This window comes from Giraffa tippelskirchi, chromosome 10 (genome assembly GCF_054371585.1).
Source record: "Giraffa tippelskirchi isolate mGirTip1 chromosome 10, T2T-mGirTip1v1.2.pri, whole genome shotgun sequence".
In the NCBI taxonomy this organism is placed as follows: Eukaryota; Metazoa; Chordata; class Mammalia; order Artiodactyla; family Giraffidae; genus Giraffa; species Giraffa tippelskirchi.
Window position 1 is genome coordinate 60,963,687 of NC_137284.1, and position 27,138 is coordinate 60,990,824.

General features: G+C 39.8%; 1 protein-coding gene across 8 annotated transcripts in view; it reads left to right on the forward strand.

The window, feature by feature from the left end:
* The window catches only part of DYNC1I1 (dynein cytoplasmic 1 intermediate chain 1), a 402,307-nt gene that overhangs the window by 322,364 nt on the left and 52,805 nt on the right, over positions 1-27,138 (forward strand). For all 8 annotated transcript variants that reach the window (XM_081531541.1, XM_081531539.1, XM_081531543.1 and 5 more), the window contains 2 exons: positions 89-222; positions 4,708-4,852. In XM_081531541.1, coding sequence (XP_081387667.1) covers positions 89-222; positions 4,708-4,852 — 279 coding nt within the window. The remainder of the gene's footprint in view (positions 1-88; positions 223-4,707; positions 4,853-27,138) is intronic.

A 27,138-nucleotide genomic window follows, 5' to 3' on the forward strand; every position in this document is an offset into this window, starting at 1 on the left:
AGATGATTTAGTCAAATGATTTTTCCGTGCTATCCTTGGCATGGCAAGGAGTTGACAGAGGAAATGTAATCACGCCGTGTTTTGGTAGGAGAGCATGGAGCTGGTGTACAATAAGTCCAAGCCTGTGGCTGTTACTGGAATGGCTTTCCCAACGGGAGACGTCAATAACTTCGTGGTTGGCAGCGAGGAGGGCACGGTCTACACGGCCTGTCGTCATGGAAGGTGAGTTTCTGTTTTCTTACCCATGATGTGTTCTTCATTTCCGAAAGTCTGTTATCGCTTGCCGGATTGTAACACCTTGCATTATGAGAAAGGCATTTCTGAAGAAATTCAAATCACAGTCTCATGTCTTCACTGTTTTATAGCATCTGTCCACTCTGGTCATTAGCCATTTGTAAGCCTTTGAAGGTTCACATTGCCTGGAGGAAAAAAGCCCGAACTTCTTAGCATATCAGAGAAGATTCTCGACTGCCCTTACCGCCTGCCCCTTCCCAGCTTCAGCCTTTAGGCTCCAGCCACACCCCCACCCCCACCATTGCTGATCCCACTACATATCTATGAGTTTGTACATCCAGTTTCTCCTGCTACATCTGGTATTTCTCTCTTCTTGGCCTGATTAATCCTCCCAACCCCTTATCCTTCAAGAGCCAGCACAAAGCCAGCAAAAGCCACCACGAGCCTCTCCTGACTCCCTTGGATGAAGGAAATCATTTCCTCCTTTGTGTTTCCATAGAATTGTCATTCCCTTTATTCATTCATTCGTTTAAGGGATATTTCCTGAGGACCTACCGTATGTCAGGCATCATCACTTTATAAGGAATGCAGTAAGGAACAAAACAGACCTGGAGTTTATATTCTGGTTGAGGGTGACTGACAATAAACTAATAAGCAAGTAAATATGTGGTTTGAGAAGATGAGTACTTTGGAGAAAATTAAAGTAGAATAAATGGGATAGGAGTACAAGCTGTCAGATGGGTTTGTTTTTTTATTTATTTTTATATCACTTCTGCATTAGCATTCATCACATTTTTAACTATTCAGCCATCTGCCTTTTTTTTTTTTTGCTGAACTATTTCCATCTCATTATTGATTTCCTGCTTGGTGCTGGGCACATAGGAAGTGAGGAGTTAAAAATCTATATAAGGAACAAAGAATGAAAATAACTGCATAATATAGAGAGGTGCCCTAGGGCCCTTCCTCCCGATCAGAGGCCAAAATAGTATGAGATACACAAGGTAGAATGAAGATTCAGAATGAAGATAGGTGATACAAACTCTATTTTGATTGAGAGGCTGGCAAATGCTCCTAGGAAAATCTCAGGAAAGAAGTGGAACCCAGTAATTTAGACTAGATTATAAAATTACACACAAGATATAACAAATGGACTCATATTTTGAAAGTTTCACTGTGTTTACCTTGGTGCGTTATTTCCCTTTCACTTTGGAAGTTCTAATCCAATTGATTTTGCATCTCCTGCACTCATCACAGGCTATTTAGATTGCATGAGGAACCAGGAATTGTTCCAAGTCCATACTCAAGTGTGTTTGTGATTCGTCAAAGAACCAGGCATCCATGACCCAGGCGTGTGACTCTCCCATTCACACAATACAAGTTATGAAGTTCCTACTTTGCTGCCCACAGAAACCAGTAGTATTTTCCCTCCTCACATGAGTAAATGATGACTAAGAAGATGTTCCTTATAATTCCATGCCCAGCAGTCTTACTTCATAGAGTTGGTCTCTCAGTCGTGTCTGACTCTTTGTGCCCCCATGGACTGTAGCCTGCCAGGCTCCTCTGTCCGTGGAATTCTCCAGGTAAGAATACTGGAGTCGGTAGCCATGTCCTTCTCCAGGGGATCTTCCCGACCCAGAGATAGAACCCAGGTATACTACATTGCAGGTAGACTCTCTACCTAGTCTGAGTCACCAAGGAAGCCCCCTCCTCCTTCATTAGTACTGGCTATAACTATGCATCAGAGTTTTCCAAAAACATAGAAAGATCTGATAAAGTTGTTCATTCATGGAAATGTTCACTACACAACTACTCTCAGCAAAGGGCATTGCTAGATGTTGCCAGGCATGCAGACATCATTTAAGCTTGTTCCTATCTTCAGGAAACTGATGATGGTGGGAAAGGTAAACACATAAACATCTGCAAGACAGGTGGAATGTCGTAAATGGCAGGAGAGAAGCACAGAATGCCCAGTGGACCAAACAAAGGCTCACAGGTTTATCTACACATTTATTAGAATTGGCAGGACACAGGTTCAGTTCCCTTAATCCAGGGCCTTAGTTATCTGTGAGGGCTCCAGAACATGTTCATTGATAACTTTACAGATTTTTGTTTTTTTAATTCTCTAATGTGACTAATCATTTGCATGATGAATGTTTTTGCTCTGTGGCTCTTTTCCTTTTCAAGCACAATCAGAAGATGCACTGTGTTCAAAAGAAGGGGACCTAAGGGGCTTCCCAGGTGGCACTAGTGGTAAAGAACCTGCCTGCCAATGACATAAGAAATGTAGGTTGGATCCCTGGGTTGGGAAGATCACCTGAAGAAGGGAGTGACAAACTACTCCAGTATTCTTGCCTGGAGAATCCCATGGACAGGGGAGCCTGGTAGGCTACAGTCCATGGGGTCTCAAAGAATCAGACACGACTGAAGCAACTTAGCATGCACGCAAGGTACAAATCACAAGTCATTTTACAACAAGCTTGATTTTGCTTTTTACATTGGTCCATCCATCTGAAATAAAAAACACAGATCTTAGTAAAGTTATAAAGTCACAGGCGTTTGGCTTCATAGTAATCTTAAGTGGGTCATATAGGGCTACAGAGGAGAGGTGTGAAATTTCTATTTTTCAGCTAACATGGAAAAGGTGCAAATCCACTTCCATAAATTAAATAAGGTTCTCATTTTGCACCCTATAAACCCTTTCAGGATGCTGTTACGGGCAAGTGCAATCTCACCTGGGGCCACTTCAAAGATCAGTTCCTCAAGTTCTCTAGAACGAATGTAAACGATCACATGTAGAACTGCTGTTGGCAGTTTTACCAGGCACGATTTTTGAGTGCCTGTTACACTACAGCACTTGGCTAGTGATTTCAAATTTTGCTCAACACACTGACATTTACTGGTGCCCCAGAAGCTCATATGCTTTAATGACTTAATTCATTTTCACTCTTTGTGGTATAATATTTAGATACCACAACCCCTCTGTATTTGTCATATTTATAACCTTGTGCACATGAATTTTTAAAATACAGCATTTTGATATATTTTCTAATTGGGTGTTATTGCATGCAGACTGTTGTATAATAATGGGTGATGGAAACAATCCCAGCTTAGTTCAAGAAATGACATATATCTGTGGATAACTTTCAAGCTGTGTATCACCATTTCTCAAATGTGCTTCTCTTGGGGAGAAAGGCATACCTTTGTCTCTTCCTTTGCTGTTTTGTTCAACAAGTGTTTATCGAGCACTTACTACACTGTGCAGCAAGAAAAACAAGGTCTTATGGAATTTACGTTTAGTGGATTTGTAAATTACTCTCCTCCTTTCAGTGAAAACATAATTTCCTCTGTATTACATTTAAGTTATTTTGCCTATTATTTTTGTGACAACAAGGGTTTCCACAAAGTTTTACATTTTCAGGAGTCTCAACCTAATTTAAGAAATTTTCTTGAGGGACTTCCCTCGAGGTCCAGTGGTTAAGGCTTTATCTTCCAATGCAAGGGGTGTGGGTTTGATTCCTGGTGGGGGAGCTAGGATCTCAAATGCCTGGAGACCAAAAAACCAAAACAGAAAAAAACAGAAGCAATATTGTAACCAATTCAAGAAAGACTTAAAAAATGGCCCACATCAAAAAAAAAAAAAAAAAAAACTTTAAAGGAGAAATATTTTCTTGAAAGGGTAAATGCATGTACTCAAGGATATGTGAAGTTTTATAGCCAAAGTGAAAGTGAAGTCGCTCAGTCGTGTCTGACTCTTTGCGACCCCATGAGCTATAGCCTACCAGCCTCCTCCGTCCATGGAATTTTCCAAGCAAGAGTACTGGAGTGAGTTGCCATTTCCTTCTCCAGGACATCTTTCTGACCCAGGGATCAAACCCAGGTCTAAGTCTTCTCTAAAAGGATTTAAAATGGAAGTTGTGCCAAATGTCATCACAAGAATAGAATCATCTTATTATAACTATGAAAGCTCTGGGATCTGAGTATATAGTTGTCCCCTGGTGTCTGAATCCATGGGGAATTGGTTCTAGGAGCCCTTGCAGGTACCAAAATCTAAGGATGTTCAAGTCCCATCTAAAAATGGCACGGTATAGCTGCCCCTCCATATCACAGGCATCAGTGGATATTGATGGTTGACTGTATGTGTTTTCCATCAAAGTATTAATAGCTTCATCAGCAGTGATGGGCTTTGAAATACTCCTGAGAAAGGATTAAGTGATAAAATTCAATGTTAAATTCTGAAGATTAAAAAGATGTTATTGCTCCATGTTGTCTTTAAATCACTGAGAGCAAGATAGCATTTATTTCTCTCAAGGTAACTGTGACAGTGAGCTTCATGTCTGGTGGTCTATGGCTGTGCAAAATTATGGAGAAGTAATCATGCAGAGACAAACCTGTTTTGTTTGTTTTTTTTCCTTAAAAGCAGTCACTGATTTGTGAAGGCCACTGAAACTCTTGTCTTGTGTGGTCTTCATGCAGCAAAGCTGGCATCGGGGAAGTCTTCGAAGGCCACCAAGGCCCAGTGACAGGAATTAACTGCCACATGGCAGTGGGCCCAATCGACTTCTCACACCTGTTTGTCACGTCGTCATTTGACTGGACCGTCAAACTGTGGACTACGAAGGTAAGCACACCTTGGTGTACTTTCCCAGGTCGCACCTAGGCAAGACGACAGTGTTGTCCCCTGCGAGGAATTGTGGGGAGTCTGAAGTCTCTTCTAGGAGACCTGACGTTGGGAATTCATACAACTTTCTGGTGAACCCGACCTGCGTGTGAGCTAGTTAAGGCTTACTTTCTCAGTCCGTTTATTTTAACATATATAAGTAATCTATGTTACTGGAGAATACTCTAATTGTAAAAATTCAGACAATGCAAATAATGATAAAACAAGTCCTTCTTCACCAACAGTAAGCCTGCCCATGGCACCCCCTTCATTGACTTTGATCCTAGCCTTCTCCCCAGAGGTACCCCCTGTTATCAGTTCAGTATTGAGTATCCAGAGCTTTGCACTGGTTATATACATCTGTATCTATGGAAATACAGGACTTGAGACGGGTTTCTTGGTTTTAGGGACTTTTTGAGTTTTTGGTGGTTTTCAAATGAGTAAATGGCACTGTCTTATTTGTACTTCTAAAACATTTTTATTTATTTATGACTGCGCTGGTCTTTATTGCTTTGCATGGGCTTTCTCTAATTGCTTTGAGTGGGGGCTACTCTTCATTGCAGTACACGGGCTTCTCATTTCGATGTCTTCTCTTGTTGCAGAGCACAGTCTCTAGGCACGGGGGCTTCAGTAGTTGTGGCTCATGGGCCCTAGAACACAGGCTCAGTAGCTGTGGCGCATGGGCTTATGTGCACCAGGGCATGTAGGATATTCCTGGATGAGGGATCAAACCAGTATCATCTGCATTGGCAGGCAGATTCTTATCCACGGTGCTTCCAGGGTAGTCCTCTTATTTGTACTTGTAAAGGTAATTCTGATCATGTTTGGGAGCAAGTAAAACTAGGAAAGGCCACCTACAAGAAAGGTGCCGGAGTCCAGGGAAGACACGACAGTGGCTTAAATCGGTAATTTGAAATGGAGAAAAGTAGATGGATTCAAGAATCATTTATGAGGAAAAAGTCACAGAATTTAGCGATTGATTTGATTCAAGGAAGGTGAGAGAGAGAATCAGCAGAAAAGAGCCCAGGTTTAAGACTGGGGCAGCTGGAGATCTGGGGTGGCATTCATTGCGCTGCTGCTGCTGCTAAGTCACTTTGGTCGTGTCCAACTCTGTGCGACCCCATAGACAGCAGCCCACCAGGCTCCCCTGTCCCTGGGATTCTCCAGGCAAGAACACTGGAGTGGGTTGCCGTTCTGAACAGTGCCCAAAGAAGGGTGTGATGATAAGGGGCAGCATACAGGTTGGGTTTAAGGTGCCTGGGAGGCACAATTCACAACCTTCACTACGCAGTTTGAGAATTGGGACAGAAGAAGAGGGAGAGTTTTGGGCTGCAGGTACAGACTTAATTGCAATAAGAATAACAATGATTATTAAGTCCAAGGAGTGGATCTTAAAAGAAATGCTGAAACACAATGCAGAGAAAGAAAATATTTAGGAAATAAATAGGAGTTATAGAAGTAGAAAAGGAGATTAAAAATTAACAACCCAAGAAATAGGAAAAAATAGAATTGTTTGCAAATGGGGCTTCCAGGATATTAATGAAAAGAGACCATATCAAGAGGACAGAGTTGGCTCTTAACTGCATGAAAAACAACCACACTTAGAAATTCAAACTGAAACCAAGTTGAGAAACCTTTTTTCAACTATGAGATTGACGTAAATCCAGAAGATAGCATTCTCTGTGGTGAGACTGAAAGAAAACAACCATTCTTCTACAATGTCATTGGACATGCAAACAGTACAACACTAGGAAGGGGAATTTGGCAATATCTAAAAATAATGAATACATATTTGCTCATTGGTAGAGCAGTTCCCACTTCTAGGATTCTAATGCCAAAGATATACTAGTATCTATTAGTATATACTAATATACTAAGTATATATAGATATTCTAGGATATCTAATGCCAAAGATACAGCAATAAATAAGAAAAAGACTTACACAGAGAGGTTTCTTGATAGAGAAAGACTATCTTGAATCGCAGAACACTGGAAAAAACCCAAAAGTCCATCAGTAGGACACTGAACAAATCAAAAGTATGGCATGTCCACATGAAGGGAGTACTATTCAGATGTAGAAAAAAATGAAGATGTTCTTGTACTCTTATGAAGTGATCTCCAGAATATATTTTTTAAATGAGAAAAGCAAGGTGGAGAAACATGTAAACAGTTTGTTGTCATCAATTACTGTTTACTTATACACTTTTTAAATTTAATTTTTGTTTTATATTATAGTTAATTCGCAGTGATGGATGTGTTAATTTTACGAGTACAGCAAAGTGATTCTGTTCTTTTTCAGGTTGTTTTCCCATATAGTTTATTATAGAGTATTGAGTAGAGCTCCCTGGGCTATACAGTAGTGTGTGTGTGTCAGTCTCAATCTCCTGATCTATCCCTCCCCCCACTTTTCCCCTTTGGTAACATAAGTTTGGTTTTGAAGTCTGTGAGTCTGTTTCTGTTTTGTAAATAGGTCCATTTGTATCATTGTTTTAGATTCCGCATACAAGTGATATCATATGATGTTTGTATTTCTGTCTGATTACTTCACTTGGTAAGTAATCTCTAGGTGTGCTGCAAACGGTATTATTCTTTGTTTTGACTGAGTAATATTCCATTATGTATTATGTACCACATCCTCTTTATCCACTGTTCTATCTGTGGACATTTATGTTGCTTCTATGTTTTGGCTATTGTAAATAGTACTGCAGTGAACATTAGGGTACATGTATCTTTTTAAAAAATTTTTTGGAGTATAGTTGATTTACAATATTGTTTTTTTTTTTTTTTTCATTTTATTTTTATTTTATTTTATTTTTTATAAATTTATTTATTTTAGTTGGGGGCTAATTACTTTACAATATTGTAATAGTTTTTGCCATACATTGACATGAATCAGCCATGGGTTTACATGTGTTCCCCTTCCTGGACCCCCCACCCACCTCCCTCCCCATCCCATCCTTCTGGATCATCCCATTGCCCCGGCCCTGAGCCCTTGTCACATGCATCGAACATGGAATGGTGTTCTGTTTCACATATGATAATATACATGTTTCAATGCTATTCTCCCAGAACGTCCCACCCTCACCTTCTCCCTCAGAGTCCATAAAATTGTTCTATGCATCTGTGTCTCTTATTCTGTCTCGCATATAGGGTTATCGTTACCATCTTTCAAATTCCATATATATGCATTAGTATACTGTATTGGTGTTTTTCTTTCTGGCTTACTTCACTCTGTATAATGGGCTCCAGTTTCATCCATCTCAGTAGAACCGATTCAAATGTATTTTTTTTAATGGCTGAGTAATATTCCATTGTGTATATGTACCACAGCTTCCTTATCCATTCGTCTGCTGATGGACATCTAGGTTGCTTCCATGTCCTGGCTATTGTAAACAGTGCTGCGATGAACACTGGGGTACAATATTATGTTAGTTTCAGATGTACAGCAAAGTGAATCAGTTATTCATACACATATAGCCATACTTTTTTTTAGATTATTTTCCCATATAGGTCATTGCAGAGTATTGAGTAGAGTTCCCTGTGCTGAACAGTATATTCTTATTATTATCTATTTTATATATAATAGTTATAGTTCAGTTCAGTTCAGTTGCTCAGTCATGTCCAACTCTTTATGATCCCATGAACCGCAGCACGCCAGGCCTCCCTGTCCATCATCAACACCCGGAGTTTACCCAAACCCATATTCACTGAGTCGATGATGCCATCCAACCATGTCATCCTCTGTCGTCCCCTTCTCTTCCTGCCCTCACTCTTTCCCAGCATCAGGGTCTTTTCCAATGAGTCAGCTCTTCGCATCAGGTGGCCAAAGTATTGGAGTTTCAGCTTCAACATCAGTCCTTCCAATGAACACCCAGGACTGATCTCCTTTAGGGTGGACTGGTTGGATCTCCTTGCAGTCCAAGGGACTCTCAAGAGTCTTCTCCAATACCACAGTTCAAAAGCATCAATTCTTCTGCACTCAGCTTTCTCTATAGTCCAACTCTCACATCCATACATGACCACTGGAAAAACCATAGCCTTGACTAGACAAAGTAATGTCTCTGATTTTTAATATGCTGTCTAGGTTGGTCATACCTTCCCTTCCAAGGAGTAAGTGTCTTTTAATTTCATGGCTGCAATCACTATCTGCAGTGATTTTGGAGCCCCCAAAAATAAAGTCTGACACTGTTTCCACTGTTTCCCCATCTATTTCCCATGAAGTGATGGGACCAGATGCCATGATCTTAGTTTTCTCAATGTTGAGCTTTAAGCCAACTTTTTCACTCTCCTCTTTCACTTTCATCAAGAGGCTCTTTAGTTCTTCTTCACTTTCTGCCATAAGGGTGGTGTCATCTGCATATTTGAGGTTATTGATATTTCTCTTAGCAATCTTGATTCCAGCTTGTGCTTCCTCCAGCCCAGCGTTTCTCGTGATGTACTCTGCATATAAGTTAAATAAGCAGGGTGACAGTATACAGCCTTGACGTACTCCTTTTCCTATTTGGAACCAGTCTGTTGTTTCATGTCCAGTTCTAACTGTTGCTTCCTGACCTGCATACAGGTTTCTCAAGAGGCAGGTCAGGTGGTCTGGTATTCCCATCTGTTTCAGAATTTTCCGCAGTTTATTGTGATCCACATAGTCAAAGGCTTTATCATAGTCAATAAGCAGAAATAGATGTTATAGTAGTAACATATTTATATATATATATTACATATATATGTAATGTTACATCAGTTCAGTTCAGTTCAGTCACTCAGTCGTGTCCGACTCTTTGCGACCCCATGAATTGCAGCACGCCAGGCCTCTCTGTCCATCACCAACTCCCGAAGTCTACCCAAACCCATGTCCATCGAGTCGGTGATGCCATCCAACCATCTCATCCTCTGTCGTCCCCTTCTCCTCCCGCCCCCAATCCTACCCAGCATTAGGATCTTTTCCAATGAGTCAACCCTTCACATGAGGTGGCCAAAGTATTGGAGTTTCAGCTTCAACATCAGACCTTCCAATGAACACCCAAGATTGTTATGTAATGTTACATATATATGTGCAAATATATGACATATATATGTGTATGCACATATATATGTGTATGTGACATATATATGTTACAAATATATGTGACATATATATATGCAAAGCCCAGTCTCCCAATTTATCCCTCCCCTACTTATGCCCTGGTAACTGTAAGTTTGTTTTCTGCCTCTGTGACTCTACTTCTGTTTTATAAAAAGTTCATTTTACCCCCTGCCTTTTTTAGATTCCACATATTAGTGACATGTGATATTTGTCTTTCTGTGTCTGACTTACTTCACTCGGTATGTCAATATCTAAGTCCATCCATGTTGCTGCAAATGGCATTACTTCATTCTTTTTTTTTTGCTGAGTAATATTCTGTTGTATATATATACCACATCTTCTTTATCCATTCCTCTGTTGATGGACATTTAGGTTGCTTCCATGTCTTGCCTATTATAAACAGTGCTGCAGTGAACATTGGGGTGTATGTATCTTTTCTAATTATGGTTTTGTTTCAATATATGCCTGAGTGGGATTGCTGGGTCATATGGTAACTCTAATTTTAGCTGTTAAGAAACCCCCATACTGTGCTTTATAATGGTTGTACCAATTTACAGTCCCACCAATAGCATAGGAGAGTTCCCTTTTCTTTAAACCCTCTCTAGCATTTATTTTTTGTAGACTTTTTGTTGTTAGCCATTCTGACTAGAATGAGGTGGTATGTCATTGTAGTTTTGATTTGCATTTCTCTAAGGGTTAGCAATGTTGAGCATCTTTTCACATGCTTTCAGGACATCTGTATATCTTCTTGGGAGAAATGTCTCTTTATATCTTTGGCCCATTTCTTGATTTGGTTGTTTTTTATGCTGAGCTGCATGAGCTGTTTATATATTTGGAGGATTAATCCCTTGTTGGTTGCATCATTTGCAAATATTTTCTTCCATTCTGTGGATTGTCTTTTGGTTTTGTTTATAGTTTCCTTTATGGTGCAAAAGCTTTTAAGTTTAATTGGGTCCCACTAGTTCATTTTTGGTTTTATTTTCATTACTCTTGGAGGTGGATCCAAAAAGATATTGCTGTGATTTATGTCAGTGTTCTGCCTATGTTTTCCTCTGAGGGGAGCTTATTTTTGTGTATGATGTTAAAGAATGTTCTAATTTCATTCTTTTGCATGTAGTGGACATGTAGTCAACTTTATACAACAACACTTATTGAAGAAACTGCCTTTTCTCCGTTGTATATTCTTGCCTCCTTTGTCAAAGATAAGGTGCCCATAGGTGCATGGGTTTATCTCTAAGTTTTCTGTCTTGTTCCATTGATCTATATTTCTATTTTTATACCAATTTCATACTGTTTTGATGACTGTATCTTTGTAGTATATTGTGAAGTCAGGGAGCCTGATCCTCCAGCTCCATTTTTCTTTCTCAGGTTTACTTTGGCTATTCAGGGTCTTGTGTGTTTCCATACAAATTTTAAAATTTTTGTCTAGTTCTATGAAAAATGCCATTGGTAATTTAATAGGAATTGCATTGAACCTGTAAATTGCCTTCAGTAGTATATTGATTTTGACAATATTGATTCTTCTAATTCAAGAATATGGTATATCTTTCCATCTGTTTGTATCATCTTTGATTTCTTTCATCAATGTCTTATAGTTTTCAAAGTACAAGTCTTTTGCTCCTTATGTAGATTTGTTCCTAGGTAGTTTATCCTTTTTGATGCAGTGGTAAATGGGATTGTTGCCTTAATTTCTCCTTGTGATCTTTGGTTGTTAGTGTATATAAATGCATGAGATTTCTGAGTATTAATTTTGTATCCTGCAACTTTACCAAGTTCACTGATGAGTTTTAGTAGTTCTCTGGTAGCATCTTTAGGATTTTCTTTTTTTTAATTAATTTATTTAATTGGAGGATAATTATTTCACAATATTGTGGTGGTTTTTGCCATACATTGACATGAATCAGCCACAGGTGTACATGTCCCCCATCCTGAACTATATGTAGTATCATGTCATCTGCAAACAGTAACAGTTTTACTACTTCTTTTTTCTACTTGAATTCTTTTTATTACTTTTTCTTCTCTGATTGCTGTGATTAGAGCTTCCAAACCTATGTTGAATAAAAGTGGCAAGAGTGGACATTCTTGTCTTGTTCCTAGTCCTAGAGTAGATGCTTTCAGCATTTCCTCATAGAGTGTGGTGTTAGCTGTGGGTTTGTCATATATGGCTTATGTTATGTTGACATAGGTTCCTTCTATGTGCACCTTTTAGAGAGTTTTTATAAGTGGATGCTGAATTTTGTCAAAAGTTTCTTCTGCATCTATTGAGATAATCATATGGTTTTTATTCTTCAGTTTGTTAGTGTGATGCATCCCACTGATTTGAAGATACTGAAAACTTCTTGCATCCCTGGATAAATCCCACTTGATCAAGGTGTATGATCCTTTTAATGTAGGAATTATGTTTGCTAGTACTGTGTTGAGGATTTTTGCATCTAAGTCCATCAGTGATATTAGCCTGCAGTTTTCTTTTTTTATGATATTTTTGTCTGGTTTTGGTGTCAGGGTGATACTTCATAGAATTAGTCTGGGAGTGTTCGTTCCTCTGCAATTTATAGGTGTTACCTCTTCTCTAAATGTGGATTTCCCCAGTGGCTCAGCAGTAAAAAAAAATCTGCATGCAATGCAGGAGATACTGCATTGAGACACAGGTTTGATCCTTGGGCCAGGAAGATCCCTTGGGGGAGAAAATGGTAATAACCCACTCCAGTGTTCTTGCTGGAAGAATCCTATGGACAGAGGAGCCTGGTGGACTTTAGTCCATGGGATCACAAAGAGTTGGACATGACTGAGCATGCATGCACACACTTACCTCAATGTTTGATAGAATTTTCCTATGAAGCCATTTGGTCACAGACTTGTGTTTGTTGGGAATTTTTAAATCATAGTTTCACTTTCAGTGCTTGTGATTGTTCTGTTAATATTTTCTGTGTCTTCCTGGTTCAGTCTTTGTAGATTGTATCTTTCTAAGAATTTGTCCATTTTCTCTAGGTTGTCCATTTTATTGGCATAGAGTTTCCTATAGTAGTCTTTTATGATTCATTTGCATTTCTGTGATGTCAGTTGTAACTTCTCCTTTTTCATTTCTAGTGGTATTTATTTGAGCCCTCTTTTTTCTTGATGAGTCTAGCTAAAGACCTATCAATTTTGTTTATCTTTTCAGAGAACCAACTTTTAGTTTCACTGAGTTTTTTCTATTCTTTATTTCATTTATTTCTGTTCTGATCTTTGATTTCTTTCCTTATACTAGCTTTGTGCTTTATTTATTCTTTTTCTTGTTGCTTTAGGTGTAAGGTTTGGTTGTTTATTTGGGATTTCCTCATTGATTTCTTCAGTGATCCATTAGTTGTTGAGTGGTATATTGCTTAGTCTCCATGTGTTTGTGGCTTTTACAACTTTTTTTTCTTATAGTTGATTTCTAATGTCATATCATTCCTGTCAGAAAACATGTTTCATATGTTTTCAGTTTTCTTACATTCATCAAGGCTTGCTTTATGGCCCAGCATGTGATCTATCCCAGAAAATGTTTCACATGCCCTTGAGAAGAATGTGTATTCTGCTGCTTTTGGATGGAATGCTCTATAAATATAAGTTAAGTCCAGCTGGTCTAATGTTTCATTTATGGCTTTATGTTTCCTTATTAATTTTTAATAAGTTTCCTTATTAATATGTCTCCTTATTAATTTTCTGTCTGGATGATCTGTCCATTGTTGTAAGTGGGGTGTTAAAGTCCCCCACTATTATTGTGTTACTGTCAATTATCCCTTTTGTGTTTGTTGGTGCTTGTCTTATGTACTGAGGTGCTTCTGTGTTGAGTGCATAAATATTTACAATTGTTATGTCTTATTGGATTGATCCCTTGATCACTATGTAGTGTCCTTCCTTGTCTCTTGTAATAGTCTTTGTTTTGAAGTCGGTATTGTCTGTTATGATGTTTGATTTCCATTTGCATGGGATATCTTTTTCCATCCCCTCAGCTTCAGTCTGTATGTGTTCCTAGGTCTGAAGTGAGTCTCTTGTAGACAGCATATATACTGGTTTTGTTTTTGTATCTATTCAGCAAGCCTGTGTCTTTTGATTGGAGGATTTCATTCATTTTCATTTAAAGTAAGTATTGATATATATGTTCCTATTTGCATTGTCTTAAATGTTTTGAGTTTGTTTTTGTAGGTCTTTTTTCTTTCCTGTTTTGTTCTCTTTTGTGATTTGATGAGTATCTTGAGTACTGTGTTTGGATTGCTTTTTTACTTTTTATGTATATATCTATTATAGATTTTTGGCTTGTGGTTACCATAAGGTTTTGATATAGCAATCTGTATGTATCCAAGGTTGTTTTATGCTATTGGTCTGTTAATTTCAAATGCATTTCGAATATCCCACATTTGTATTCTCCTCTTCTCATGATTGCTGGTTTTGTATATTTGTGTGTGAATGATTTCTTACTTTTACTGTATTTTTACCCTAACCAGTGAACTTTTCTGTTGGTAATTTTCTTCTTTCTAGTTGTGGCTTTTTCTTTTCTTCCTAGAGAAGTTCTTTTCGCAGTTGTTACAAAGTTGGTCCAGTGGTGCTAGATTCTCTTAGCTTTTGCTTGTCTGTAAAGCTGTTGATTTCTCCATCAGATCTGAATGAGAGCCTTGCTAGGTGGAGTATTCTTGGTTGTAAGTTCTTCCCTTTTATCATTTGTTAATATGTCATGTCATTCCCTTCTGGCCTGCAGAGTTTCTGCTGAGAAATCACCTGATAATCTTATGGGAATTCCTTTGTATATTATTTGTTGCTTTTAATGTTTTTTCTTTGTCTTTAATTTTTGTCAGTTTGATTACTATTTTTCTCAGCATGTTCCTCCTTGGGTTTATCCTGCATGGGCCTTTCTGCAATGTCTGGATTTGGGTGCCTATTTCCTTTTTTGTGTTAGGAAAGTTTTCAGCTATTATCTCGTCAAATATTTTCTCAGATCCTTTCTCTCTTTTCCTTTTGGGTCCCCTATAATGCAAATATTGGTACATTTAATGTTGCCTTAGAGGTCTCTTAGACTGTTCTCATTTCTTTTTGTTCTTTTTTCTTTATTCTGTTCTGTAGCAGTGATTTCCCCAATGTGTTTTCCAGGTCACTTATTCATTCTGCCTTATTTATTCTACTATTATTCCTTCTAGTTATTTTTCATTTCTGTTATTGTATTGTTCTCCTCTGTTTGTTCTTTAAAGCTTCTGTGGTTGTTGTTCAGTCACTAAGTCATGTGCAGTTCTTTGCGACCCCATGGACTGCAACACACCAGTCTTCCCTATCCTTCACTATCTCCTGGAGTTTGCTCAAACTCATGTCCATTGAGTAGGTTAGCTCTGTAACCATAGCAGTTACAGTTGCCACTCCTTTCTCTTTTTGCCCTCTATCTTTCCCAGCATCAGGGTCTTTTCCAATGAGTCGGCTTTTTGCATCAGGTGTCCAAAGTATTGGAGCTTAAGCTTCAGCATCAGTCCTTCCAATGAATATTCAGGGTTGATTTCCTTTAGGATTCACTGATTTGATCTCCTTGCAGTCCAAAGGACTCTCGAGAGTCTTCTCCAGCACCACAGTTCGAAAGTATCAATTCTTTGGCTCTTTATTGAACATTTCTTATGTCCTCTTGGTCTGTGTCTCCAATCTGTTTCCAATATCTTGGATCGTCTTTACTGTCATTACTCTGAATTCTTTTTCAGGAAATTGCCTATCTCCACTTCACTTAATTGTTCTTTATTTTCTTCCTTCATCTGCAGCATATTTCTCTGCTGTCTCATTTTGCCTAACTTTCTGTATTTGTGGTCTCAGTTTCTCAAGCTTTAGGGTTGTAGTTCTTCTTGCTTCTAATGTTTGCCCCCCCCCACTTTGTGGGTGAGCTTGGTTTAGGGGCCTGTGCAGGCTTCCTGGTGGGAGGGGCTGGTGCCCACTCAGTAGTAGGTGGAGCTGAGTCTTATCCCTCTGTGGGTAGGACCATGTCAAAGAGTGTGTTTATAGGTGGCTGTTGGCTCAGATGGCTTTGGGCAGCCTGTCTGCTCATGGGTGATACTGTGTTCTCACTCTGTTGGTTGTTTGGCCTGTGGCATGCTGGCACTGGAACCTGTGGGCCGCTGAGTAGGGCTAGTTCTCAGTGCCAAATGGTGACCTCTGGGAGAGCTCACCCAGATGAATGTTCCCTGGGTCCTCTGCTGCCAGTGTCCTTTCTTCCTCAGTGAGCCATAGCTGACTTCTGCCTCCCCAGTAAATCCTCCAAGACCCATAGGTAGGTCTGGCCCAGGCTTCTGTGGAGTCACTGGTTTGTCCAGGTTCTCTGGTGCACATGAAATCTTGTGTGTGCCCTTCAAGAGTGGAGTCTCTGCTTACCCCAATCCTGTGGAGCTCTTGTACTCAAGGCCTGCTGGCTTTCAAAGTCAAATGCTCTGGGAGCTCCTAGTCTTAGTTCCAGACCCCCAGGCTGGGGAGGATGACATGGGGCTCAGAACTCTCATTCCTATGGGAGAACGGCTGCAATGTAATTTTCCAGCCAGGTGGCACTAGTGGTAAAAAATCTCTTTGTCAATGTGGAGACATAAGAGACGTGGGTTCAGTACCTGAGTTGGGAAGATCCTCTGGAGGAAGGCATGGCAACCCGCTCCAGTATTCTTGCCTGGAGGATCCTATGGACAGGGGTGCCTGGCAGGCTATGGTCCATAGGATCACAAGGAGTTGGACACAACTGAAGCAACTTAGCATACATTTGGTACATATGGGATTTGATTATATTGCGAAAGCACACCTCCTACCATTTGTCTTTGGGTGTAGAATATCTCTTTTGGTAAGTTCAAGTCTTTTTTGTTGATGGTTGTTCAGCAGTCAACTGTGATTCTGGTGTTTTCATGAGAGGAGTTGAGCTCAAGTCCTTCTACTCTGCCTTCTTGTCTCCTCCCCTAAATTAAATGTCTACTTCAAAATTTTTAAAAGTTGGAAAGATGAACCACACACACAAATATTATTATTTATAGAGAGGCTGAAGGCTTAAAGGAACAGGCATCCTTCCCTGAGTATACCTCGGTAATACATTTGGTTTGAGAACCATGTAAATGTTATTTTACATAGTTATAAATTTCACAATTGCTTCCTTTACATTGAAGTAACATGAAATCAACTTTAGCATGGTTCAAATTAAAGGCAAAACCTTACAGTATGGAACAATTCTAAATGACTTTAAAACCCTGTATTTTTCACTATACATTCCAAAAAAGATATATTTTAAGGATAAAAAGACTCCTCCCCCCCAAAAAAAATTGTTTAACTAATTTCGGTATTCATATTGCTAATGGTTTTATTGTTTCTGTCTCTAATACTGTTGCATTTGTATCTTGATGTTGATGTCTGTGAGAGTTGAGGTCACTGAGAATTCATATTATCAGCAGGGTTGAAAGAATATACAAGTACACAAAGTTAAGTAAAAACTGTTGTAATCTTGAGTTTGAGTTGGATGTATCAATAAGTACTCATGGTGTTTGTTACCTCTAAATCTATAAGAATACATATTCACATGTCTATCTACCAAAAAGGTTTAGAAACAACGATCAATCTAGTATCAATGACTCTTCTGGTGTCCATATTGTGCTTTCTAAATACCAGTGGCTCTAAAAAAAACCCCAGAGATCCTTGAAGAAATTAATGATTCTAGATCTGGAGCAGGAAATGTATAAAATGAGTCTGAAGTATTTCATCATAATAGAAAGTAAGAATGCTAACAGATGCTACAGATTTCTTGTGGAAGAGTTTGGAAAGCAAGCTGAATAAGCTTCTGTCTTTAAGAGTAATAGGTTGAGATCATAATGATACTGAAAAAAGAAACAAACTCATTGATTATCTTTGGAGAATATTAAGGAAACCACGTTATTATTTTAAAAACTAATAACTAAAGGAAAAAATCAGTCATTTATTCTGAAAGAATCAAAAGTTTATTTTGTCTTTTCTATATGATTTGTACTTCAGGGTTACTATATACTTGATGAGAGTAGTGTTTCTTTATAGAAATATTATGGAAAAAAGAAATGATAAGATTTGAATATTATCACTTTGCAACCTCTAATGATCTAAGCAATGATTGTTGCTGATAACATCTTAAAAATAGAAACCACCTTCGTAATTATGGAAGTATATAATACCACTTTTGAAGTAGGTTTGTCCCCCAGATTGAATCTGAATCTTATCAATCTACCAGATCTCTGAATTTAGAGGCAGTAGGAGGTACAGATGCAAAATGTTAAATACTACCACAGGGATGCAATCAGCCAAATCCAGACTGTGGGGAAATCTATAGGAAAACTAATCTCATTTCAGCAACAAAATCAGAATAGTATTTTAAGGAAAAAAAAAGAAATGGAAGGTGGAAGCTATATGTCAAAACAAAATAGAACAAAACAAAACTTGAGACATTTCAGCCAATCTCAAAATATGGATCCTATATAGATCTTGATACAAGCAAACAACCCATTACAAAATTAGAAAGCTACTAGGGAAATATGAATATTGACTGAATATTTGTTGATAATTATGAATTATTAGTTTAGGTGTCATAATGACACTGTGATCGCTTTAAGTGGTTTGACCTTTTAGAGATGCACACATACATATTTATAGAAGAAGTCATATGATATCAGGGATTTGTTTAAAAATAATCTGTTGGGAAGGGGACAGCTTGTGAATGTTGATGAATAGGATTAGCCATATATTGATAAATATAGAAGTTGGATATTGGTATTACCCTATTTCTAAATTTTTGAAATTTTCTATGATAGAAAAGTCAAAAGGCAACAGAGGAGGGAGTAATCAACAGCAACAAGTACTTTAGAGAAGTAATATCAAGACGGCAGTATATCCTTTGTATTTAGTAACTCCACTGGTGTGCATGACAAGTAGAGTCAGTCCCATTGGATTACATTGAGAGTGGAACATAGCTAACAGTGGATTAATAAGTGCATGGAAAACAGGAAGTACTGAAGAAAAATCGAGAAGCTTGGCTATGAGGAGAGGAAGGTGGAAAGTGGAGAGCTGGTTTTTCTTCTTTTTTTTTCTATTTTCTTTTTTTTTTGAAGATTTCAGAGGCTCTTGAGGATATTGCTATTGTGGAAGAGTCAGTAAAGAAAATAAGTAGAAAAAGCCTATAAGCATAAGGCAGAGAAAGGGTCCCAAAAGTGTTGGAGTGAATATGATGCATAGCATAGGCAGGGGTGAATTTTAAATTTGAACAGGTGACACTTTTTTTGTTGTAACAGAACAAGATGGGGGCAAATATATGTAAGCATGTAGGTTTGGTGAATGAAAGCAAAGAGAACTCCTTCTTGGTCCTATTTTCTCAGTGAGGTGGGAGATGAAATATTCTGCTGAGTGGGAAGTGGAGGTGCTGAGGGGAGCAGGTCTCAACTGGTCACAGAAGAGAACAGAAAGAACTGATTAGGGAAGCAAAGATGGACTTAGGCAGTGTGGAGGACCAAATGGGTTGGAGATCAGGACACTTTAGTGGCGTCAGTCTTCAGGGATGACTTCCTCCGAGAGAACTTGGCAGCACAAATATGGACATGGATGAGATATCCAGTTAGATGGAGCCTGGGCTGGAGCCTTGACAGGACTGATGGAAGGACAACAGCACATAGGGTTTGGACATGTGGACAGGACAGTGTTTGATGTTAGACTAAGCTGGAGCAGAAAGAAAATGAAAAGAGAAAGGAGAAATTCCCTATAAGAAGTCCCTACAAGATCAAAGAACATTATGAAGAGACTGATTGGGTAAGAGAATTAGTAAACTTTTAGAAATTGATACTTTGAACTGTGATGTTGGAGAAGACTCTTGAGAGTCCCTTGGACTGCAAGGAGATCAAACCAGTCAATCCTGAAGGAAATCAGTCCTGAATATTCATTGGAAGGACTGATGCTGAAGCTCTAATACTTTGGCCACCTGATGCGAAGAACTGACTCACTGGAAAAGACCCTGATACTGGGAAAGGTTGAAGGCAGGAGGAAAAGGGGACGACAGAGGATGAGATGGTTGGATGGCATCACCCACTCTATGGACTTGAGTTTGAGCAAGCTCCAGGAGTTGGTGATGGGCAGGGAAGCCTGCCGTGCTACAGTCATGGGATTGCAAAGAGACATGACTGAGCGACTGAACTGAACTGAACTGAAATGAATAGAAAGTGGGATGTTTGGATATAGCATTTCACAGCTAAATTCCAAGTGATTTAAAAAAAAAAAAAAAAAGGTCTAGGATGTGGTCATGTCTGTAGCTGAAGTCCAGTGAAGTTGAAGTTCACTGGAAATGGTGTAGTCACAGAAACAAAAGATCAAGTCCTAGTGTGCTGTGGGCTTTGAAATGAGCCAGGATAATAAATGGCAAGACAGGCTTAGAAAAGAGGACAGTGATCCCAGTGATAAAGTCTTTAATGAATTAGGAAGGGAGATCAAAAGAGGTAAAGGATGGCTCAGACAAGTGGCCTGAGCTTAAAAGAAGGCAGGGCTTTTTCCTGGAGGGCGGAAGAGCCCTGGAATGGCCCTGGTGAGCAAGGAGAAGCTGACTGTATCACTATTCTGAAATAGAATATGCCATGATGAATATAGCAGGGAAAGTGGTGAGCTTATGAGGCAGGCAGTCAAGGGAGCTTTCAGTGAGAAGGCTGAGAATGGAGGCACATGAGTTTACCATGGAATGGGAGACACAAAGGGCATGGGAGAAACGTGGAAAGGAGGGGGAGCAGTGAGTGGTTGGTTCAGGTGAAGTCAGTGCTAATAGCAATCTCTAGAAAATGCTGAGCCCACCAGAATGAGGAGGAAAGAGGCAAGAAGTGAATTCCAAACAGGATACTAATTTTTGCAGATTCCAGTGAGGATAGCATGAAAGGAGAGAGAATTCAAACACATTACATTACCCTCCCCCTACCAAGTTTCATCTTTAAACCACAGTCCAGGAAGGCTTCCCATTGAAGCAGAAACTTTGTTGGAGAAGTTTACCTGGTAGACCGCAGATCAGGTTGCGTTCTTGTCAGCTGAATCAACAAATGAGCAGTCATTTCCACCTAAATCTCTGAAAGCAGGGATCCTGTTAGGAAATGACATGCAATGAGACTGGAAAGATAGGGGTATGCTTGATAGTCTAGATTTATTTTTATTTTATGAACAGTGAATCAAAATCTAATTTTATGAATGAATAAGTCATTTTATATATGAAGCAAAGTTTCATTTTAGGGAATTTTCCAAGGAAGGCGATTTGCCGGGATGGGGGAGGTGGAGCTAACACTTACTGAGGTTGTACTGTATGCCAGGCATTGTGCTAAATGTGTTACATACATTAGTCCGTTAGGTCCTCACAGAATTATGAGTAGATAGTGTTATCCTATTTTATAGAAGAAATAGGCGTAGAAGAACTTAAATATCTTGCCTGATGTGCTCAGTGAAAAAGTGGGGAAACTGGGATTTGAACATAGATTTGTGTGACTGCTCCCAAAGCCGTGTTCTTCTCCACACCCGTATACTAAGTCTAGAGCCAGGACATCCAGTTACAAGGCCAGTTAGATCATTCATGTGAGAGCCAGGATGTTGGCAGTAGCAGAAGCAGTAAGCTTGTGCAGGAGAACCCAAGTCTGAGAAAATAAAGCACATATAGTGACCAACTGACTTGAGAAGAGGGGACAGTGCCTGTTCTGGTATTTGTCCCTTAAGCATCTGCATGAAAGAACAGCGGTGCTAGCAACTGAGACAGGAAGGAGGAAAGGAGCAGCAGGCTTCAGTTGGGGTAGAAAATTAGCATTCTGTGGCATGCTCTACCTGAGGTGCCTGAAATTTCTCAAAAGTAACTGCAAAAACAGCAACTCAGAGGCCAAGAATGGAGTTAAAACTATAGCTATGATGTGCACGCATGCTCAGTCATTAAGTTGTGTCCAGTTCTGTGAGACTCCATGGACTGTAGCCCGCCAGACTTCTCTGTCCATGGGATTATCCTGGCAAGAAAACTGGAGTGGGTTGCCATTTTCTCCTCCAGGGGATCTTCCTGACCCAGGGAACGAACTCACATCTCCTGCTGCTTCTGCATTGCAGGCAGATTCTGTACCCGCTGAGCCAGCTGGGAAGCCCATAGCTATAACAGTGATCAACATGTAGTTAGTCATTTCTTCCAAGGGAGAAAATTCTGAAGAGAACGGGAATTGAAGATGACAAAGGTACAGCCTTAGAGTTGCCGATGCTACAGGATGAGGAGGACAGAGATCAAAAAGGCAAGAGGAGGGTGGCATGGAGCTCAGTGAGCAATTTCAGCAGAGCCCTGGGGACAGATTGCAGGTGGCTGCAGAATGAGGAGGGAAAACAAGTGGACCAAAAATATAGACTGTTCTCCCAGCCATTAGGCTGCAAACTGAAGGAGATCCAGTGAGGCCAGCAGGAAAGGCCGAGCCAAGGAAGGATTTGGTCTTTGTACTTTCTGAGAGATTTGAGCACATTTGTGGTCTGAAGAGAAGGAACCAGTGAAACATGGGTCAACAGAGGATGGTTTGAAAAACTGATAAAGATGATGTCAGGTGTCCGTATAGGATTGGGTTGGGGAGACAAGGCAGGACACCACAAAGACTAGAGGAAAGGCTTATGGGTAGATTTAGGTGATGGCAGTAGAGGGGGAAGCAGAGAATGATAGAAGGTCCCTATTTTCCAGTGAAGTCAGAGGCACTTTCACCTTCTAACAGTGATGGGAACTGGGATGTGGCAGGGAGAGAGGGAGTTTAGATCAGGTCCTGTGAGAGATGGGAGGGAGCCTTGACTCCAGAGGATATCTGAACTTCACCAGTTCGAGGACCAGCTGGCAATATATATCAAAGATTCATTTCAGTTTTACAAGAATGCTAAAATTTTTGGCAAGTTGTCATTGATGAATCTCTTATTGTTCAGTCGCATCCGACTCTTTGCACCCCATGGACTGCAATGTGCCAGGCTTCTCTGTCCTTCACTATCTCCTGGAGTTTGTTCAGACTCATGTCCATTGAGTCTGTGGTGTAATACAACCGTCTCATCCTCTGTCGTCCCCTTCTCCTCCTGCCCTCAATCTTTCCTAGTATCAGGGTCTTTTCCAATGAGTCGGATCTTTGCATCAGGTGACCAAAGAATTGGAGATTCAGCTTCAGCATCAGTCCTTCCAATGAATATTCAAGGTTCATTTTCTTCAGGATTGACTGGTTTGATCTCCTTGCTGTCCAAGGGACTCTCAAGAGTCTTCTCCAGCACTACAGTTCAAAAGCATCAATTCTTTGGCACTCAGCCTTCTTTATGGTCCAACTCTCACATCCATACATGACTACTGGGGAAGCCATAGTTTTGACTGTATGGACCTTTGCTGGCAAAATGATGACTCTACTTTTTATATGCGATCTAGGTTTGTCATAGCTTTTCTTCCAAGGAAAAATGTCTTTTAACATCCATAGTGATTTTAGGGCCCAAGAAAATAAAGTCTGTCACTGTTTGCATTGTTTCCCCATCTATTTGCCATGAAGTGATGGGTCCAGATGCCATGATCTTAGTTTTATGAATGTTGAGTTTTAAGCCAACTTTTTAATTCTCCTCTTTCAAGAGGTTCTTTAGTTCCTCTTTTCTTTTCTGCCATTGGTCGTATAATCTGCATTTCTGAGGTTATTGATATTTCTCCCAGCATCTTGATTCCAGTTTGAGTTTCATCCAGCCTGGAATTTCACATGGTGTACTCTTGCATAGAAGATGAATCTCTTTTAAGTGGTCCTTAAAAACCTCCTGACTCTGACATTGAGAACTGTCCAAAACCTATCCCCAACTTATCATAGCAGGTTGACAAATTCAGGAGTGGAAGATATACCACTTTTACACAATTCTAAACAAAGGGTTCTCAAAGTGCAGCCCCTTGATCAGCATTATCTGGGACTTAATAGAAATTCAGCAATACATGAACTGTGAACCTCCACATGTTCAAGCTGGTTTTAGAAAAGGCAGAGGAACCAGAGATCAAATTGCTAAAATCTGCTGGATCATCAAAAAAGTAAGAGAGTTCCAGAAAAACGTCTATTTCTGGTTTATTGACTATACCAAAGCCTTTGACTGTGTGGATAACAATAAACTGTGGAAAGTTCTGAAAGAGATGGGAATACCAGACCACCTGACCTGCCTCTTGAGAAACCTGTATGCAGGTCAGGAATCAACAGTTGGAACTGGACATGGAACAACAGACTCGTTCCAAATAGGAAAAGGAGTACGTCAAGGCTGTATATTGTCACACTGCTTATTGAACTTATATGCAGAGTACATCATTAGAAACGCTGGGCTGGATGAAGCACAAACTGAAATCAAGACTTCCGGGAGAAATATCAATAACCTCAGATATGCAGATGACACCACCCTTATGGCAGAAAGTGAAGAGGAACTAAAAAGCCTCTTGATGAAAGTGAAAGAGGAGAGTGAAAAAGTTGGCTTAAAGCTCAACATTGAGAAAACTAAGATCATGGCATCTGGTCCCATCACTTCATGACAAATAGATGGGGAAACAGTGGAAACAGTGTCAGCCTTTATTTTTTGGGGGGCTCCAAAATCACTGCAGATGGTGATTGCAGCCATGAAATTAAAAGATGCTTGCTCCTTGGAAGAAAAGTTATGACCAACCTAGACAGCATATTAAAAAAGCAGAGACATTACTTTGTCAACAAAGGTCCATCTAGTTAAGGCTGTGGTTTTTCCAGTAGTCATGTATGGATGTGAGAGTTGGACTGTGAAGAAATCTGAGCACCGAAGAATTGATGCTTTTGAACTGTGGTGTTGGAGAAGACTCTTTTGAGAGTCCCTTGGACTGCAAGGAGATCCAACCAGTCCATCCTAAAGGAGATCAGTCCTGGGTGTTCATGGGAAGGACTGATGTTGAAGCTGAAACTCCAATACTTTGGCCACCTCATGTAAAGAGTTGACTCATTGGAAAAGACCCTGATGTTGGGAAAGATTGAGGGCAGGAGGAGAAGGGGACGACAGAGGATGAGATGGTTGGATGGCATCACCGACTCGATGGACATGAGTTTGGGTAAACTCCGGGAGTTGGTGATGGACAGGGAGGCCTGGCATGCTGCGGTCCATGGGGTTGCAAAGAGTTGGACATGACTGAGCGACTGAACTGACTTAATAGAAATTCAAATTCTTTGGGCCAGAACTTGGATGTGAGAGTTGGATGGTGAAGAAAGCTGAGCGCCGCAGAATTGATGCTTTTGAACTGTGGTGTTGGAGAAGACTCTTGAGAGTCCCTTGGACAGCAAGGAGATCCAGCCAGTCCATCCTAAAGGAGATCAATCCTGGGTGTTCATTGGAAGGACTGATGTTGAAGCTGAAACTCCAATACTTTGGCCACCTCATGTGAAGAATTGACTCATTGGAAAAGACCCTAATGCTGGGTAGGATTGGGGGCAAGAGGAGAAGGGGACGACAGAGGATGAGATGGTTGGATGGCATCACTGACTCGATGGACATGGGTTTGGGTAGACTCCAGGAGTTGGTGATGGACAGAGAGGCCTGGCGTGCTGCAATTCATGGGGCCGCAAAGAGTCGGACACGACTGAGCGACTGAACTGAACTGAACTTGCATCAAAAGCTCTGAGAGTGAGGCCCGACATTCTGAATTGTGATAAACTGTCTAAGAGATACTGATGCTGCTAAAATTTGAAGAGCTGTGCTCTAAACCAATGTAAAATTCTGTTTCAAATTCTCTGTTCTTCAGATCTGGGTTAGGTAAGTTCAGTTATTTTCAGGAGTCTCTCCTTTCTCCTCATCCTGTTAGGGACCAGAGAGCTAGTTCAGGATTCAGGCAGGAGAATGAAAACCAGTGTCCCTCTCTCCTGCCAGGTTTCATGATATAATTAGTACCCTACTTGTTCTCCCCAGAGGTTTGTACTGTGGATGTATTTAAAACCACAAATTAATCATAACCTTTTGTGGTGATGCACTGAAACAATGGTTATGCTTGATTCTCTTGACAACATGAGCTAGAGTCTTTCTCATCTTTGTAATCTGAACACACATAAAATTTTACAAGAAATGGTAGAAACATCTCCAAAATTACTAGTCACTTTTGCAAGACTGTGCCTGAACATAACCTTCTTTATCCTAATAAAAAGAGAAAAGTGAAAATATATTGTTTTGAAAATTCTGGAAAGCAAGGCTTTTAAAAAAATTTCTTGTTGACAATGACCATTTTCAGATAGGTGTAAAGCAGAAAAAATAAGATGAATAATTGTTCTTTGAGGCTTCTCTGGTGGCTCAGATGTTAAAGAATCTGCCTTCAGTATGGGAGACCTGGGTCCGATCCCTGGGTCAGGAGGATCCCTTGGAGAAGTGAATGGCTACCCACTCCAGTATTCTTGCCTGGAGAATTCAGTGGACAGAGGAGCCTGGAGGGCTACAGTCCATGGGGTCACAAAGAGTCAGACACAACTGAGCAACTAACACTAACTTCTTTAGTTCCTTCTGATAATAATGGTTACCTTGATAATCTTTAAGCTCATTGGATAACTTGGAATCCTTTAATTATTTAACAAAAGTAAAGAAGGTTATGGTCAAGACTTTTTCAATTATGAGTTAGTGATACCCTAAGATGCTTAAGTTATCTTACTCTATTTGACTACTATAACAAAACATCACAGGCTAGGTGGCTTATAAACAACAGAAATATACTTCTTACAGTTCTGGAAGCTGGAAAGGTCAAGATTAAAGTACCAACATGGTCACATTTCGGTAAGGAGCCCTTCCTGGTTCATAGCCAATGTCCTCACTGGTGGAGGGGCCCAGGGAGCTCTGTGGAAGTCTCTTTAGAAAGGTGCTAATCCCATTCACAAGAACTCCACCCTCATGACCTAAACATCTCCAAAGGCCCCACCTCTTAATACCATCATATTTGGGGATTAGAATTTCAGTGTATGAATTTCAGGAGGATATATTCAGACCATAGCAGATTGCAAATTAAATAATGTAAAGAAAAATCCTAAAGTCATATTTTTAAAGTGGCTTCAATATAATACTTAGTACATAAAAATAAGTATAGCTCATAAAGATAACAGAAAAGAAACAATAGGTTTAAAAGAAAACCAAACAACAGAAAAATTTGCCAAGGCAGACATGCATTTTGAACATTATATTGACTGGGAATTTG